At 35.1% G+C, this 18,561-nt stretch overlaps 2 protein-coding genes across 7 annotated transcripts; both read left to right on the forward strand.

The window, feature by feature from the left end:
* The first annotated feature begins 600 nt into the window (after positions 1-600).
* On the forward strand, positions 601-10,210 carry LOC132175657 (Cyclophilin-like peptidyl-prolyl cis-trans isomerase family protein). 5 transcript variants are annotated; one of them, XM_059587670.2, is made up of 13 exons: positions 601-857; positions 1,939-2,199; positions 2,286-2,375; positions 2,953-3,048; positions 3,497-3,604; positions 3,869-3,918; positions 5,275-5,377; positions 7,415-7,468; positions 7,992-8,150; positions 8,234-8,356; positions 8,534-8,583; positions 8,736-8,867; positions 10,125-10,210. In XM_059587670.2, the coding sequence occupies exons 1-12, from the start codon at positions 666-668 to the stop codon at positions 8,845-8,847; spliced, it is 1,398 nt and encodes a 465-aa protein (XP_059443653.1). In that variant the 5' UTR covers positions 601-665; the 3' UTR covers positions 8,848-8,867; positions 10,125-10,210. The 5 variants fall into 5 exon arrangements, with proteins under 5 accessions (XP_059443653.1, XP_059443652.1, XP_088371011.1 ...); XM_059587669.2 differs by lacking the exon at positions 10,125-10,210 and having other exon boundaries at positions 8,736-9,048; XM_088514885.1 differs by lacking the exon at positions 10,125-10,210 and having other exon boundaries at positions 8,534-8,582; positions 8,722-9,048.
* Positions 10,211-13,230: 3,020 nt separating this feature from the next.
* Positions 13,231-18,025, forward strand: LOC132176238 (Peroxisomal membrane 22 kDa (Mpv17/PMP22) family protein). Of its 2 annotated transcripts, XR_009439503.2 has the most exons (8): positions 13,231-13,822; positions 15,095-15,235; positions 15,338-15,451; positions 15,536-15,709; positions 16,253-16,368; positions 16,947-17,031; positions 17,171-17,340; positions 17,436-18,025. XR_009439503.2 is itself a non-coding variant. In XM_059588384.2 (7 exons), the coding sequence occupies exons 1-7, from the start codon at positions 13,337-13,339 to the stop codon at positions 17,174-17,176; spliced, it is 1,122 nt and encodes a 373-aa protein (XP_059444367.1). In that variant the 5' UTR covers positions 13,231-13,336; the 3' UTR covers positions 17,177-17,383. The 2 variants fall into 2 exon arrangements, 1 of the variants encoding a protein (XP_059444367.1); XM_059588384.2 differs by lacking the exon at positions 17,436-18,025 and having other exon boundaries at positions 17,171-17,383.
* The last annotated feature ends 536 nt before the right edge of the window (positions 18,026-18,561 follow it).

Raw genomic sequence — 18,561 nt, forward strand, 5'->3', positions numbered from 1 at the left:
TTTTGTAGTTTTGGGAAACATTAACTCAATCAATATTTTTTTGGAAGAAGGAACATTGACAATTGAATGGTAATTTTAGAGAGGTATGTGTACTATATTATTGTTTTTCATAATAAATTAAGTTTGTTATGTCCCTAGACTTGCTTGTATTTGGGTTTGTGGAGTGTTCGGAGATAAGGATTGAGTGACACACTCCTGCATACGAGTTAAAAAAATAAATGGAAAAAATATCCATACCTTTTCAAATTAACACTCAATTTGTAATGTTCTGAAACTAAAAATTGCATTAATATCTTCCAAAACTACTAAAAATTTGCAATGAAATTTGGCTTAGGTGTTTTAAAAAACTATAGTGTATGTGCTATAATTTCATCAATAATCCATATTTAATTCATAATTTTGTATAAGAAAAAAAAAAGGTGAAATTAAATCCCAACCGTTAATAAAACCAAAGCATCCTACTGCAATTTTTTTTACGAAACCTAAGCCAGGTCCTTCCTTAAAAACCACAGGCATTTCTCTTCCTCATTACCTAAAGGAAAAAAATAATCAGGCTATTCTAGTCATTTCAATTTCTACAACATGCAAAACCAATAGAAAGTGTTCCTGATAGACTTTCTGGATGAGGCGCGCCAAAACATCTCTGCAACTTCCAACTTCCATTCATGGCGTTACATTTATCTTCAGCCATTATCTCTCACAAGCTCTCTCTCAATGCCTCCATCACTCCTTCTCTCCCAAAGCGAAGTGCCCTCCCTACCCATTTTATATTTTGCTCCAATCAAATGCCTAGCAAAGACCCAGCAAGACCGGGCCGCTCCAGCATTCCTTGCTTGCCCAAGAAAAATCATTCAGAGGTTCGTTCGGATTCTGATAAATCATTGGGATCCAAGCCCTTTTACTCGAATTCTTAAATCCAAAAGCAACTTTAGGGTGTGCTTGGTCATAGTGCGTGTTAGTGTGTGTATTGATAGTTTAAGCGTTTGCTACTATTAGTGTGGTGGAGGTGGTTCTGGTTTCAGATAACTTCTCTTGCCTTGAGTTTTATGAGTTTTTCTTCTTCTTATAAATAAAAATTACAATTTTGGATGGAATCGCAATTCTACTCAGAGGGTTGCTTCTCAAAGACAAGTATTGGATTTTAGGGCTACAAATCCGGTTCCATCTCGAATTATGTGCATGAAATTCACACATTACAACTCGTTTACATTATGGGATGATGTAGTCCTCTCCAGCCTTTTTAAATGTATAGTACTAGCAGGATTGCATCCAGACATTTGTGTTGGCCCAATTTTTGTTGACAGTGCCATTCTCTGCTTTCAAATAGAACTTTGTGCCTACAATGATCTCGCTGTATAAGTGGTTTCTTTGATCAATTGAACTCAGGACTTAATCTCGCTGTATAGTGTAGTTCAATTCATTTTCATTTGTTACGAACTTTCACATTCAAAATTTATGTAAAAAAATCTGCTATAGAGCCTTTTCACAAGTAAGTTGCTATCAATTCTTTTAAAATCATAGACAACATAGAGGATTTAACTTAATGGAATTATTGTTTTCGATGTGTTTGCATTTGTTTTCTCATTAATAAGTTGGCCAGAAATAAAATATATGGTGAGAAACACAATGCAGTATACCACATTGTGGTGCCAGATAACCATTGTGTATACTGACTGGATTAATTTGTATTATTATATACAGTTGATTTGTTGACTCAAATGATTTGCAAGTTCTCAAGTTCATGCTATTCTGTCCTTGTCCTTTCTACTTGTAATGATGATGAGAGTCAAAATCATCTCGGTGATTCACCATTTTTCCACTTGTGGCCAACTTGAATACTGAAAAGGCCAAAATAGTAATTAAGCCAGAAGAAAAGATGAAATCATATTTCTCCACGCTTGTCTTTTCACTTTCTGAAATCGGTGATCAATCATGCAGGAACTGGCAAACCGGCATGATTTTACTACCAACTTGTACATGTCAATTTGCAGACTTGGACAAAAGAAGCTCGAGAGTCTGATTGCTGTAATCCTTATGTCTGTTCAAATTTTTTCTCCGCTTCCTTTGGTTGGTTGGGACTCTTTTTCTATATCTCCTGCAAGAGCGGTTCTTTATTCTCCAGATACGAAGGTTCCAAGAACAGGAGAACTTGCTTTAAGGAAGGCTATCCCTGCAAATACAAACATGAAGGCTATTCAGGTTACTCTTGATGATCGAACTTAATTTCTATCATCCCTTAACTTAAACAGTAATCAGTTTGCAGACCATCTTCCCTCTGCTTCTAGGAATCTCTGGAGGATATTTCGTACCTGCTAAGGATTCCACAGAGAAAGCCATATGGAACAATGGAGGGGAATGTGAAGAAAGCTTTGAAGGTATATATTTCTTTTAACTTTTTTTTTTTGGAGAGGGGGTGAGAAGGGTGGGGGTTTCTTTCATTATAATGCTTTCTAGAAGGGAGGCAATCTTAAATAAGCATTGCTTCCATCCAAAACTTAAGAGAGCAGTTCATTGACCAGGTCCAATAAATAAACGGGATTTTTTTTTCTTTCCGAAGTCAATATTTAAAAATGAGAGTTTCTCCTTCTTGCATTCTACCCTTTTTAATTTGTCCTTAAAGTTTTGAGGTGTCAGCCCTTCCAACCCATGCACGTGGGGACGTGGCTGCAACTACTGCTTTGTCTGCACAATACATGTTGCTGGTACCTGTAAAAACCATTTTCTTTTGAGTTAACATTTACTTTGCAATTTGCAAGTTGATGTTTATATTTTATACCGTTTGGCATGGGTCATTTCCCTGAGTTCCAATCATGTGATGTCCTCTTTTATTTGTATATTTGAATCACTGGTTATCATTATGCATTTGTTCTTGTCTCTGTTCATTTATATGTATGGTACGCTGATGTAATCACTTCTGATTTTTACTTTTTCATTGTCTTTTCCTATATTTAGATAGCAGTGGATGAAAAGGATTCTATTTTGGCAAGTGTACCAATAGACCTGAAGGAAAAGGGTTCCACATTGTATGCATCACTTATTGACGGGAAGGTATGTGAAGTTACTTTGGGCGAAAAGGGAGCTATATTAATTTATGAGAAGTCTGTCAGCACAATTTTGTTACTGTTGGTTGACCAATTAACAGAAAGAAAAACTATGATCTCATTGTTATGAATAAGATTTGAAGTTTAAGTTTTTTGAAGTCAAAGTTCCCTTGGCTATGCTTATCATGATTTGGAATTAAATCACTTTGTCAGCATGGTTAATTGTTAGAATCCAATTAGTGGTTGGTAAAGAAAAACGTTTTTCCGTATTTTCAGAAAAAAGAAAGATGAAAAATGACAAGGCTTCAACTATACAGTACTGAATCTCACATATCTTATCTCTTCTAGGACATGAATTCTCTTGAAGACCTCAGATAATTAATAACATCTCGTGGTTGATGCGGTTCAGTGCAGAACCTATCAGAATATTATTGAAAGTTCCTTTGATTTTCCAGGGTGGATTGCGAGCCCTTCTTGAATCTATAAAGGATAAGGACCCAGATAAAGTATCAGTAGGCCTTGCATCTTCACTTGATACTGTTGCAGAGATAGAATTGCTACAGGTAACTGAAACTCATCAATAGCCATAGATTATTTTTCTAACTCTTTATCTAGGCACAATATATTTGTATGTTCAACAAGCAGATGCCTCATGGAAAGCATAGCGTGATATTTGAGATAATTTCCTAAAATTGTTGCTGCTGCCATGCTAATGGAAACCTGCAATGTTTTTGACTTAAAGGCGAATAATATTGTTTTTACTAGCTACTTATCTTACGATGATAATATAAGCATTCCAACTCTCAACTTGCTATTGTGTGTAACAGGCTCCAGGCTTGTCATTTTTATTGCCCAAGCAATACTTGAAATTTCCAAGGTCAGTCTTCACCAGAGATTTTTAGGTGCTATATCCTAACCACCTTGATGAGTCACAAAAATATGTGGCTAGTGCCATTCTAGTCTGATATTGGGATGATCCCTTTTTTTTTTATTGCTTTTTTTATTTTATTTTTTCTTTCGATATCCACGACAAATAATTTAAAGCAAAATAAAAAATAATGGAGTAATAAAAAATTTATTTTTGGGGAAAATATTCTCACCCTCTTTGAACTGACACCCTTTTTGTACATGTACCTCCAAACTATCATTCGTGACACTTGACAATAAGAACTTCAAGCATGTTAAAATGGATCCTTTCAATAGCTGATGGGGTTAAAATAGATGGAAATTGGCACACGTGACACGCATGCACTATGGACTTGAAAGTCCAGGACTCCAAATTGTCTTCCTATGGTGAAGCATGTTAAAAAAAAAAAAAAAAAAAAGAAAAAAAAAAAAAGAGAAGGGTTGAGGGGAGTGGTTGGACCACTTCTCAAGGCTAAGAGAATGGCTCAGCTACCCCCAAAGAAGTGGTTGAGCCACCCCATAGCTCCTTAGGGTGACCGAACCACCCCTCAACACCTCTCTCTCTCTTTTCTCTTAAAGTTTTTTTGTTACATTCTTTTCAATCTTTTTTTTTTTACATGTCTACAACTATTGACCTTGCCTTAGAGAGGTTTCCCGACATAAAAAAAAAAAAAAAAAAAAAAAAAAATTCTAACGGTGGGTCATTTTAGGCATTTCAAGTCATAATTTTGCATGTAAAAGTCACACGCTTCATTTTTCCCTCCATTTTAACGCCAATCACTAACAGAGGGTTTCATTTGTACCTATATGGTTGTTGGAGGGAGTCAAGTGTCACAAATGGTAGTTTAGGAGTGCATGTGCCAAAAGGGTGTTAATTCGGGGGTAAGTATATTTTCCCCCATTATTTTTGGTCTATCTACCCAAGAATTCTTTGCTAAACTCATCATTTGATTGGCATTACATCTTTCTTTTTCCTCCTAGTAATCAGTTTTGTTAGTCTGAACATTTTGGGATCACAATTCTTTACAAATTTTATTTTCAAGCTAGTTATAGCAGTGGTTAGCTGGCCAGTAAGTTCTGACCTTCTGAAGCTGAGTTATGTCCAGCTGGTTGTTTCTTATAAGCAGAGATCCTACTCAAAAAAAATATTCGATATGTAATGCTTGAAAACATTTATTTGTTGTTTGGATGTCTCCTAGAAATATTTAAGCATATGAACTAAAATGGTGTGAAAAATTTCCTCCACTCTGGTAAATCGGCTTTGCATTGGTGCATCTATTTTTTGAACAGGAAATGTGTTCTTTTTTTTTTTTTTTCTGATTTGTAGGCTTAATGGGAGAGGAATTGTTGAATTTACAATTGAAAAAGGAGATGGTTCAACATTTTCTCCAGAAGCTGGTGGAGAATCAAGAAAGACTGCCATAATTCAGGTATACTAAATTTTACACTTTTAGAGGGATGAAAATATTGTATTATGTAATCTTGCATAGGATTGTTATATGACTTGGATATATAAAGAAGATTTACCAAAGTTCATAGTTCCTACTACTAATTATCATTTTTTTTTTTCAAATGGTAAGTGAATCAATAAATTTTGGCTAATACTGTTCTTCTTTGTTAATATTTGTACACCATTGAGGGGCTTAACATAGCAGTGCCACCTTTGCTTTTGAGATGTTGGTGCTGAATAGGCTATGAGAACCTCAAGTGAGAGTTCTCTTTGAAATATGTTATAGGATAATCAGAAAAGCTGGAAACTTCCAAACATTAAAAAAAGAATGACATGTCTGACTTCAAATGGTGGATTTTAAATTTCGATTTTGCAACCGCACAGAATATCACCAAATTCCAACAAGACATAAAATAAAGTAGGCACAAGAATTTGGTGACACCATGGAAACCTTTTGAAGAACTTTTCAAAAGTAAAACCACTCTAGGAACAGCCACCCCAGGAAACTTATCCACAATTGAAGAAAAATTACAATCAGTTTATATTTACAAGACATTTGTAGTAAAAACCTAACTTGTACCCAACAAACGACCCGTATGTCTTTAACTGCAGTAGCTCCAAAACTCTGGCCTCTCAACACAAAATAATGGTCTTAGGGTGAAAAACGCGGCTTATAAGACTTACATAGACATTGAGAACTGAGGTTTAATGATCAAGTTGGTTAAAATATAACATAGTCTAAGGCTGTCATGTTCGAATGGGAGTAAGTCGTGTTTGAACGGCGACTAGGGTTTCATAACTTATCGCATGAGGTGTCCGAATGGGGTTTGAACATTGTTGCGATTGAGAGTCTCAGATTTGGCTTAACGATTATTGCGTTCGAATCGAATTCGAACGTGATTGCGATCAGAGCTTTTGGTGATCCTTTGTGAACAATGTAATTCAGCTTGCGTTCAAATCAGGTGCAATCACCCTTGCGAGTTGCGATCAAGCCTTTCGGGTGATTGAATTTTAAAAGTCGTGAGCACTTGAACGGTATTGCGATTTTGATTGCAATCGAGACATTCAGGAACTTGATCTTGTAGTGTTTTGATCTTCTCGTTCAAACGCCTTTTGAATGGTCTTGTGATCTAGGCATTCTGACTGACATTTTGAATCTTTGAAAAATTGCCTCGTTTGAATGCCATACGATCAAGGTTGCGAACGAACTATTTTCTCCTTCACTTTGAACCAAGTTTTTGACCCTCACTTGAATACCGACTTTAACCCTACACCTAGGCTTATAACATAACAAATTTTGCACTGAATTTGCCAACAACATAAAACCTAACAGTTTCCACTTTTGTTGTTGAATTTGATTACAATGTTCTTAGGCATGGGCTGCTAACTCTGGTTGCTATTGACTTTAATTATGTCTAGGAATAGAGGGTATCATAATATGAATCATGTACGCATTGAGCTTAGGATTTGCAATCTAAATATAGTGTCTAAGCATGGATTATAATTAGCTCTAAACCAGATGCTTGATGACAACTGTATTGTCTTTTATAGTGCATTGATTTAAGGGGTTGGGATTTAAGAGTAGTTGTCTGTGTGTGTTTTTTTCAAGTGTGCCATTGTGTGACATCTCATCTACATAAAGACATTAATGTCTGCTGTTCCATTGATTGCAAAGGAGCTAGTTGACGGGATACTCATGGTATGGGCATTTACTTTTGATCGTACAGAAATGTGTAAATGGTCAACTTCTTAATTTATCAATTTGCATGGGCCTTTACAATAATTTTCACTTATCAAAAAAAAAAAAAAAAAATTATCAATTTGCATGTAAAGTCACGAATCTCTGTACTATTGAGAAAATTTGTATATTTTTGGGTTATGGGCCAACATATTGACTGGACTGAGGCATTCACCATTGGAATCAGCACAAGGTTGGGTGCATAGTACTTGGTTAAATGGATGTTGGTTCCTAGGATCATAAATTCAATGTCAACTGATCATAAGCCTGTGAATTTAGGTTGTTGTAGATGGATATTCAGCACCGTTAACAGCAGGAAATTTTGCAAAGCTGGTAAGGTAGTCTCACTTCACTCTTGGGAAATATATCTATCTATATACATAGACACGCAAGCACACATGCAACTGTGCGCTCGCGCCACACACACGTGGATGGTACGGTGATCCTTTTTTTATTGGTCTATTATGCTTTCCAGCTATACATTCGGTTTTCCCTTTTTGAAAAATTGCATTTTCTTGGTTTCGAGTTTTACATAGAGAGGAAAATTCTTTCCTCGCATAAAAGAAGATTTAAGGGAAAAAAAATTATGGACGCAAGTATGTGAGTTATGAAGATCTGACAAGCTTATTGGGAAACAACATATTGAGGATATGTAAACATATTGACAAAAATGAACTTCTATTGATTGGAATTCTCCTAGTCTTATGCTGGTCTCACCTGAATACAAGTTTTTGGTCATGATAGTGCCCATGAAGTTTACTCTTTTCCATTTTTCTTTTTGGTGAATCTGAATTGGAATTTATTGGGCTGTAAATAATATCTGAAAGAAACAGATAATCAATTGACAATTTCTCAGGTAATTGATGGGGCATATGATGGGGCAAAACTTAGCTGTACCGACCAAGCTATTCTCTCAGACAATGGGCTTGACAAGAACAGCGGTTATAATATTCCTTTAGAGATAATGCCATCTGGGCAATTTGAGCCCTTGTACAGAACAACATTAAGTGTGCAGGTTTGTCAATGTCTTATATCAACAAGATTTTTCTTGTGGGTAATTCTTCTTATTTTCTTTGCTTTTTTCTCCCTGTTTAAAAGGACGGAGAATTGCCAGTTCTTCCACTCTCTGTTTACGGAGCAGTTGCAATGGCACATAGTGAAGTCTCTGAGGAGTCCTCATCGCCATATCAGTTTTTCTTCTATCGTTATGATAAGCGAAATGTAAGTTTAATCCTACATTTTGTTTGAATTAATATTCAAGTTTTATTCCGCAGGCTTTTGAAGACAAACATTGAAAAAGCAGAAGTTTGAGACTAGTGTTTAATGTATTCTGTCTTTGACATTATTATTTTTTTTCCTTCAACTTATATTTGCATATATCCTGCGTGCATTTGATAGGCTGGCTTGGGAGGGTTGTCGTTTGATGAAGGGCAATTTTCAGTTTTTGGGTATGATTTTAAACTCATGACTTTTCTTGTTACTAATTACTTTGAGTTTCCTTCAAAAAAAAAAAAAGAAAAAGAAAAAGAAAGAAAGAAAAAATGACTATGTTTCCTATGGCTAGTTGCATCATTTCTTTATATACTGTTTCAATATGCAGATACACAACTGTTGGGAAAGATATTCTTTCACAGATAAAAACCGGAGATGTGATTGTATCTGCAAAGCTGGTGGAAGGTCAAGATCGCCTGATATTGCCAAATGAGAGTTGATCTACTCTATTGCCAAGCAGGTTACTTTTCATTCTTTGTGTTTGCTGCATTTTAATGGCATCAGCCTGATTTTATTGCTGCAGGTTGGCTTGTCCAGTTTCTCATTGCCAGTTTTTGTTTGTAGTTTTGTTGTGTATTTGAATATCAGTTGTCTGGAATGAAATTTATTACATTTGCACAAAGGAGGAGACTCATTTAACTTATCCTTGTACTTTACCTGTAAAGTTACATGTCTCAGTTCTACCGATTAATATATACTTGATTTATTATTGGTTTTTTGAAGCAATCAACTTAACATTGATTTTTTTTGTTGGCTTTATCTTTTTCATCAAAGGGAATGTGATAACAATACCTTGAAAACTTGATATAGCAAAACATTGATGCTGTTTTCTTTGTACACTCATTGTTGGCCGGAAAATGCTGGAAATTTAAATGTCTCCCTCTTCAATTAAGCTAGATGGTTTTGTTTCAGTATTTATTTTGTGGATGGGTGAATTCATCATTTTATTATCACATTACCAATGTACAAAGAGGATCCAAACACAAGCTGGAACCAGCAGCAACAACTTGTAAACAACAACCACCACACCTAGAATAGGAACTAAGCAATCACATAACCTTTTAAACTGCATGCCATGTTCCTCAGTTCGTTTTTCTCTTGCCCACGTTAACTGCAGATCATTGTTGTCTTCCAACTGCATGTTTATTTCTATTGACATGTTATATGTATAATGGGATCTTGAACTCACAGCCTTTGCATTCACTGGATATAAGGGTTAAGATGCCATCTGAGTTTGCAATCAAAACCTACAAATTTTTGTTGCAAACAATAGAATTTGAGTTCACAACATCTGTATTAATTGTTGTACTAACGTACAACTTCTACCACAAGCCCTACAAACTAGTACTGCTGACAGCATTTTTGCCTGCTCCTTTGATCTATCTTAAAGATCATTTTTATTATATGTAATGGCTTAAGAAAAAATGTGCTAACACCCCAAAATTACTAATCAATTTGAAACTTCTTTATAATTACTTATAAAGCCCAATTTTATGAGTCTATTTGATAAATTACACGATCTATGTGAATTACTAACGTGTGATTTAGCCCCCATGAGTTTTTGTTATAAACTATTGGCTTGATAGGAACTGCTCATTTTCCAAATATAAGATCAGAATATGACACTACTGCATATGATTTTCTTCATTTGTTTCACTCAGAAAAAGAAAAGAAAAGTCCATTAACGTGCTTCAGATGCGTTTTACTTTGACCACAGGAAGTAGAAAAGTCGTGTACCTTTCATTTCGTTGCGTTCCAGGATTTTCAAGAAATCATACATGTTTGAAGCGTGACCTCGAAAATAAGAGTGGTTCACATAAATTGCGGCGAAAATACTATTGTGTGTCCAGAATTATCTGGAATCAGTAGGAAGCTAGAAGACGAGATATCTCAAATGCGTGGCTTCCATGCCTCTTGTTGGCTGTTGCCGACGGTATGCATGGTTGTGGGCCCCCTACACTCACAATTTGTGGATAATTTATGGGCTTCCAAATTGGAATGGTAGTTTGGTATTCGGGGACCCACAAAGTCCATTTTCTATTGGGCGCCGCTCTGGTCAAAGATACCACTGACAGCTAATAGGACATGGGCAGAATCTAGTTGGTCCTTTTTTTTTTTTCTTTTTTTTTTTTAATTTTAATTATTATTATTATTATTATTATTATAATTTAGAATATAACTTAAAACTCCCAATTATAAACACAAGTTACAAATAACTCTCACATTGGCTTGACACTTGAATTCTGTTGAAAATTACAATGTGCAACTTATGACTCTAAGCATTTGTTTTTTAAGCATAATTTCTAAGCATTTAAATTGGGATAGGAATTTCCTCCAAGGAAAATGTTAAAGTCACAATACAAATCCAACTTATGGCTAACTTCTCTCATACGTGTCAGTTAAAAAAAAAAAATTGAGAGAGAGGATTTTGGGATTATGAAAATTTGATAAAAAAGACAATTTGTTTGGTTTAAAATTCAATTTTTTTTTAACACGTAGGAGAGAAGTTGGTCATGAGTTGGGTTTGTGTTGTGTCCGTATCAAACCTCTCTCTCCAAACCCATACGGAGGAAATATCCTGAAACCCATGTGTCTATAAACATTTAAAATGCACATTACATTATTAACCTCATTAATAACAGTTTACTAATCTAGACTAAATTTAATATGCCTTTTAAATGTTTATAGACACTTGACACTATTTTATATGGTTTAGAGGATATTTTCTCTATACTAGTTTGGAGGAAATTTATGTCCTTTAAATTGTGCTTTAGTTAAGTCAATAGTTCAATCCGACCAACCATGTATAGAGCTTAAGCCAAATCTACATGTCCTAAACATAATAACTTAATAACCAAGTCGGTTTTTGGTTATAAAAAGGACACAAATTTTCAAAATTTGCTTCAACCTATTTTAATAAGTGACAAATATTATTTAACATATTGGATTTTTCAAAAATTAATGATAAATGACAGTTAAAAATATTAAATAAAATATGTGAGATATGGCAGTTGGCACTTGTTGAACTAGGTTGGAGGAAATTTTCTCCAAACTGATTTGAAGGAAATTTTTGTCCATAAAAACCAATTTTTTGTTTAATAAAATCATAATACTCCTTGCAAAATTGGTTGCTTTGACTTTGAGACCGTTTTACTTTTCAATACGAAATTACGAATAATGTTAAAAAATTATATTTTCATCTCATAATTATTGTATGATAATTATAAACAATGTTGAATAAGTGATTTTTAAAAAAAATTAAAAATTAAGTAAAAATTATTACATTAAAATTATAAAATAAAAATATAATATAATATATAACCGCCATCTTTTAAGAGCATTCACAATGGAGGAGCCATATTTTTATGTAAAATGGTTTATCAAAACTCACTTTTATCTAATTTAGCTAAACCATTTTTAAATGTCACTACATCCGATTAGCTATATTTCTATCTATTCTATAAAAATATTATTAAAAGTAAAAAAAGTGTTGAGAAAAAGAGAACATGTGAGAGGAAAAATGGAAAAAAATTTGAGAAAAAGAGAAAATGTAGAGAAAAAGTAGGAAAATATTTGGGAAAAAGAGAAAACAGGTGAGAGAAATAATGAAAACTAAAATAGCTCCCTTGAAAAATGCTGCTACATTTAGTCTTTTTTTTTTTAGCTCTTCCAATTAAATATCTATTTTACATTTGTTTTTGGCTAATCCAATGTAGGAGCTTTTTAAACATTTGAAGAGCTATTCTAGATAAAAGTAACATTTGGCTCTTCCATTAGAGCATTCCCAATGGAAGAGCCAAATGTTACTTTTATCTAGAATAGCTCTTCAAATGTTCAAAAAACCTCCCACATTGGATGAGCCAAAAATATATGTAAAATAGATATTTGATTAGAAGAGCTAAAAAAAAAGTTAAATGTAGCAGCACTTTTTAAGGGAGCCATTTTATTTTTTAGTGTTTCTCTCTCATGCTTTATCTTTTTCCCAAATATTTTTCCACCTTCTTTTTAAAAAATATAGCTAATCGGATGTGGAGACATTTAAAAATGGCTTAGCTAAATTAGATAAAAATAAGTTTTGAGGAGCCATTTTACATAAAAATATGGCTCCTCCATTGGGAATGCTCTACATCCGATTAGCTATATTTATATCTATTCTATTAAAATATTATTAAAAGTAAGAAAAGTTTTGGAAAAAAGAGAATATGTGAGGAAAAATGGAAATAAATTTAGAAAAAAGAAAACATGCAAAGTAAAAGTAGAAAAAGATTTGGGAAAAAGAGAAAACAGGTGAGAGAAACAATGAAAAATAAATAGCTCTCTTGAAAAGTGCTGCTACATTTAACTTTTCTTTTAGCTCTTACAATTAAATATTTATTTTACATTTTTTTTTGGCTAATCCAATGTAGAGTTTTTTTAAACATTTGAAGAGTTATTTTAGATAAAAGTAACATTTGGCTATTCCATTGAAAATACTCTTAGAAATACTCTAAGCAGTGTTTGGAGGAAGTCAACTTCAACTATTTAATTATATTCATATTTACGTATTTTATTTTGATCGTGATTTTCTTATTGAAAAGGAGTTTTAATTTTTTCGACCACCGCTCTTTTGTGGACCACGTTTCTCATCTAGAATTTAATCTTTGGAAAGTGAAACAACCTGCATCGCAGTTCACAATAACAAGCCTACAACCCACCTCCCCAAACAAATAGGCTGAATAGCCACTCCATCCTCAAACCCAAATCATCATCTCTAGCGTAAATCATAAAACACATGAAAGGTCAACACGGATACAACATAAAACCATAGACCACGACGCACCATAACTACACATTCTAATCTAAAAACTCGCACGCTCTCACAGTTTGGACCCGGAGAAACACGGTCCGCGAAACTGAGCTCAGTTCCTCCCAACGCAGTCGGCCATAGCCATGGCGACCTTACACACCATGTCGCCCCAGAGCGTCGTCCTTCCTACGTCCAAACCCAAACCCAAATTCAGACCCAACTTCAAGCTTTCCCAGACCCCGTTTTTCTCGAGAAACGAGCGGAAAACGAAGTCGTGGGCGGTAAAATCCGTGGAAGAGTTGGACGTGATCCCAGTACAGAGCGCGGACTCTACGGACCAGCAAGAGGGCGTGGTAGTGAGCCGGGTGGAGAGGGAAGGTGGGTTGGAGACAGATTTGGTGGGCGGGTTCGCTGCAGGTCATGAGGGGAGGCTCTCGTTCGAAGGGGCTGGTGAATTTCAAGGATTTTCTTCTTCTTCTTCTTCGGGTTCGGTTGGTGATGGAGTGGGGAAGAGCGAGAATGAGGAAATGGAGAGACTCTTTGACAGGACCATCAACGCGACAATAGTTTTGGCTGCGGGTTCTTTCGCCATCACCAAATTGCTCACCATTGATTCGGACTACTGGCATGTGAGTCTCTCTGCGATTCTATCTGATCGTTTCTTGTTCTTGTTCCTTTTCGTCAAGTTATTTTGTTTTTGGGTGACATTTGTTTGGGGGTTATTAGCTTAGTGGTTGTAGTTTTCTGTAGTAAATTTCTGAAATTTGGGATGTGAGATGTTTGATGATTTGATGCTAACGATGCTATCGGGGAAAATGTAGTCGGTTACAGACTTACAGTTTTATGTTCCGGATCTTGTTGCTTTTCTCTCTAAAAGTTTATCGATTGAAAAATAAGTTGTACTTTTTTTTTTGGTTAAAGAATGCTCAAATGTTTTCTCTTTTTGGAAAGTTTCTTTCCTAGTGTGGTGCTTATGTTAAATTTGATTTATTCTTTTTGCTGAGTTTCTAGTCAACCGGGCTTAATGGAAATAGTTAAGGGTTTTTGTTGGGAATATAGTTGTGGCGAGTTTACTATGCATATAAATGTGCCACTCCGGTTTTAGATAACTAAGATTTATTGGGCAAATATAGTTTTTGGATTGTGTTTAGATGCTTTACAGTGGATTGATGGGTGTTGGGTCGCAATGGATAGGAGCTAACTATTGTGCTATCATCTCAGTTTGATCATGCATAAGGTTGGAAAGAGTGAAATGATGCTTTCTGTACAACTAAAACGGCATGAGTGAATTAGGGAACTGATTTTGGAGGGTTTCATAATTGATTTTAACAAGCTCAATTGAAATAAGGATAACAGCTGGACTAAGTATGCATCACAGTACAAGATGGATGACTGGGAAGGACCAATTCCATTGCGTGAGCCTGTCTGCGATGATCTCATGCAGATGGATGAATTGCAAGGCTGGAAATGTGGTGGTTCTTCTAGTAGCAAGACAAATAAAGTAAAATGAGATATTGTGTTCTTCTGAAATGATCCCAATTCTTGTAAATCAAAGGTTTTATGGGTACAAGAAAAGGTTAGAAAAGATGAGCTGATATGTTGAAGCAAAAAGATTTGTGCACTTATGACTTAAGAGATGCTGTTGCCTGAGATTGACTGAAGTAGTACTAAACAATATATAAAAATCCTTTCCCAATTAGTTCCTTTATTAGTGTGATTGCTTATGTGGGAAATTTAAATCATTTAAATCAAAACCTTTATGGTGCGTGCATGCTTTAGATTAAAAGGGTTCTTTAGATGATTTTAACTTCCGATTATTTGTGCATTGCATGATAAACAGGGTTTTAATCTAGTCCATCTTGTAGGACTTGATATTAATTTTTATCTTTTGGTTGTGTTAGGGCTGGACGCTTTTTGAGATACTAAGATACGCACCTCAACACAACTGGACTGCTTATGAGGAAGCTCTTAAGACAAACCCAGTTTTGGCAAAAATGGTTATTAGTGGAGTGGTGTACTCTGTAGGTGATTGGATTGCACAGGTTAGTCCATGTTGTGCAATAATGCCTTCTGAATCTCGTTCTGTTACAAATTGTCCTTTACATAACTTCTTAATATGTAACTTATATTCTTTAATTCTGCAGTGTTATGAAGGAAAACCTCTCTTTGATTTTGATCGAGCACGAATGTTCAGATCTGGCCTTGTTGGCTTTACTCTACATGGCTCCCTTTCTCATTATTATTACCAGTTCTGTGAGGTGATTATTATTATGATTTTTATTTTCTTTTTAGTCGGATTTCATAGTTCTTTGGTTTACTGAAACAGCTTACTCTGATTCCAGGAGCTTTTTCCGTTCCAAGACTGGTGGGTGGTTCCTGTCAAAGTAATCTTCGACCAAACTGCATGGGCAGCAGCTTGGAATAGCATTTATTTTACTGCCTTGGGATTTTTGCGTCGTGAGTCCCCAGTTAGTATTTTTAATGAATTGAAGGCAACGTTCTGGCCCATGCTGACTGTAAGTGAACCTTCTGCTCTTACTACCTTATCTTTGCATTCTTCTCGAGTGTTTAGAGCCAAACTTTGAAGCTGATTCCTTCCTTCTCTGTTTGTGCTTTTTTGCCAGTGGTGGCTGGAATAGTCAGGAATAGTCATTTTAAATTCTTTAATTAGTAAAATAAGTAGTTAATCTTCATTGAAAGTGTTATGATGTTAGGAACTTTGGTCTATCAACAATAAACGGGTTGTCTATAAGTTAATACTGTTTTTCATTAATGCATCTAACTTCTAAATAAGGTTTCAAACTTGATCAAGTGTGCAGATGTCTTGTCCTAGTCAACACAAATTCACATTGCTTTCAAGCTTTTGATTTAGTCCTCATGTTCCAGACAAACCTCATATTTTTCTCTCACAAAAAGTTAACAGATACTGGGTCCTGTCGGTAGTTGATTTAGTTTTAGTGAAACATGTAGTTGGAGCTCAGTCCATGTACTTGAGGTTGACATATATATGTAGGTGACTTTATCTTGCATCTAATCTTATTGTCGGTTGTATTGTGCAGGCAGGGTGGAAGCTTTGGCCATTTGCTCACCTTATTACCTATGGTGTGATCCCAGTAGAACAAAGGCTTCTTTGGGTGGACTGTGTAGAGCTTATATGGGTGACAATACTCTCAACGTGAGTGTTTAATATGGATTATTTTGAATTCACGTGTACTAAGCGCTGAAGATTGAAGATCTTTGTCATCAATTATGTATTTTCTCTTAGAAAAGATCTGGTTAATGGAAAGCAAACTAAATAGGTACTAAGAAAAAATCATTCTATTTTTTTTGATATATAAAGAAAAAAAAAAAAAAAAGTTTTTTTGGCTTATATGAAGTGCTAAAAAAAAAATAAAATAAAGAAAAAATCATTCTATGTGATCCATCTTACTGTAAAAGTGCTAAAAAAACATATAGACAATGCTTTAGTTTTTCTGGCTTATATGAAGTTTTATGTGATGCATATATAAAGATAGGATGTTCCGGACTCTAGAACTCTCCACTGGGTAGAGTAATTTATCTACTATTTGAAGATAAAGCTGCATGACATAAACTGTCATTTGTCATCAAGTGTTTCTAGTGAAAGTAGTGATACTGCTGAATATTACTTCCAAGAATTTCAATTTTCTGGCTTATATTAGGTGTATGTGGACTTGGTTATGTTTTTGCCATGTACAATCTCTTATATTGATTGATTTTTTTTTTCTTTGCTAGTTATTCAAATGAGAAATCAGAAGCAAGAGTTTCTGAAGCACCAGTAGAAGCCAGCTCCAGTTCTCTATCCACAGATCCCCCTCAGGTACATAAAACTAACAGTCTTGCGCTTTGACAAATTTTCTTATTGGCTGCTTGATTCAATTTGTATGGTCATATAAGAGCTGCATAAACAGATTTTGATGTGCACCCTTTTTGTTGTCCTTCTTCTTTTCCCATGTCAGGAGTAAACCGCCTGGAAACAACCAGAACCGGGATGGTAAAGATGAGTAGTTGCTCGAATCAATTGTCAGAGAGTAAAATCCACTTTCTTGTTGATTGAGAAAGTGATGTCGATCATGGCTGGCATGACTGATTAATGTATATAGTGGAGACATTTCAGAAACTTGCATATGTATAATACCTAATGCCATATTCAATTCTTCCTTTCATGTGAATGCCTTGAGCTTCTTCTACTTGATTTAATGATACATATTTCCTTTGCCACAGGTAGGGGTGGAAGCGAACCGAGTTTGAGCGGGTAGTGCTTGCTCAAGCTTGGCTCGTTGAATTTTTTGTCGAGTTCGAACTTGACACGAGTCCCATTTTGTTTCCAAGCATGACTCGCTAGGGTGGGAACCTTGTTCGAGCTCAAGCTTAGAAATTTTTGCCGAGCTCAAGCGCATTTAATAACCGAGTTGCTCACGAGTGGAGCTTTATCGAGCTGAGCCTGGGTGAGCTCATGGGTAGCTTTGTTCGTTTACAACTTTAGCCACACGAATCAAAATGTATGATTGCAAGACGATCATTTGAATTAAAATCACAAATATATATCAATGGTATGCAACTCTCAGTAATAGGGTTGTAAATAAATCAGTCTGTTTAGCAACCCGCTCGATACTTGCTCGGTTTAACTTGAACTCGAGCTCGATATTGTACAAACCCGCTCGTTATTGTAGAAACTTGCTCGATTAGTAAATGATACATACTCGACTCGCTTGAAAAAACTCAATAGGAGCTCGTAAGCTTAGCTCGTTAAAGTTCAATCGGTTCATTTATCCGATTTGTTAGCTCGTGAGCTTAGCTCGTTTAAAGTTTAACTGGTTCGTTTGCCTAATTTGTTAGCGTGTATATATATATATATATATATATATATATATATTTGGATTCGGCTTCTATGCGGTAGTGAAAACTACGTATAGAAGCTGTTATGTAGTTTTGTAAAATAGTCCCAAGTAGAAGTTGAAGCTGAATTTAATATAATAAATAATAAAAATAAAAACTCTTACTCACGCCGTTACATAACCAAACGGCAGTATTGCCGCTGCAACCTTTGAAGATTTGCATGAATGATCCTTGAATATTTGACACTGCAAGCTTCCATAACACCCGCAACCAACCCAGAATCAAAGAAACCCTGAAAAAAAATAAAAAAATAAGAAAAAATTACATTTTACCCCCTTAAAGTTGACAGCGTTTTTCAATTCGAACACCAAAATTTCAATTTTTGCAATCTACCTCTACAAAGTTCTAATTTTTTTCAATTCGACCAATATTATTTCAAAATTCTCATATTGCCCATAACTTTATTTTTTTTTATAAAAAAAAAAAAAAACAAATTTTGGAGTGCAAAAAT

This window comes from Corylus avellana, chromosome 3 (assembly GCF_965113065.1).
Source record: "Corylus avellana chromosome 3, dhCorAvel1.hap1.2, whole genome shotgun sequence".
In the NCBI taxonomy this organism is placed as follows: domain Eukaryota; kingdom Viridiplantae; phylum Streptophyta; class Magnoliopsida; order Fagales; family Betulaceae; genus Corylus; species Corylus avellana.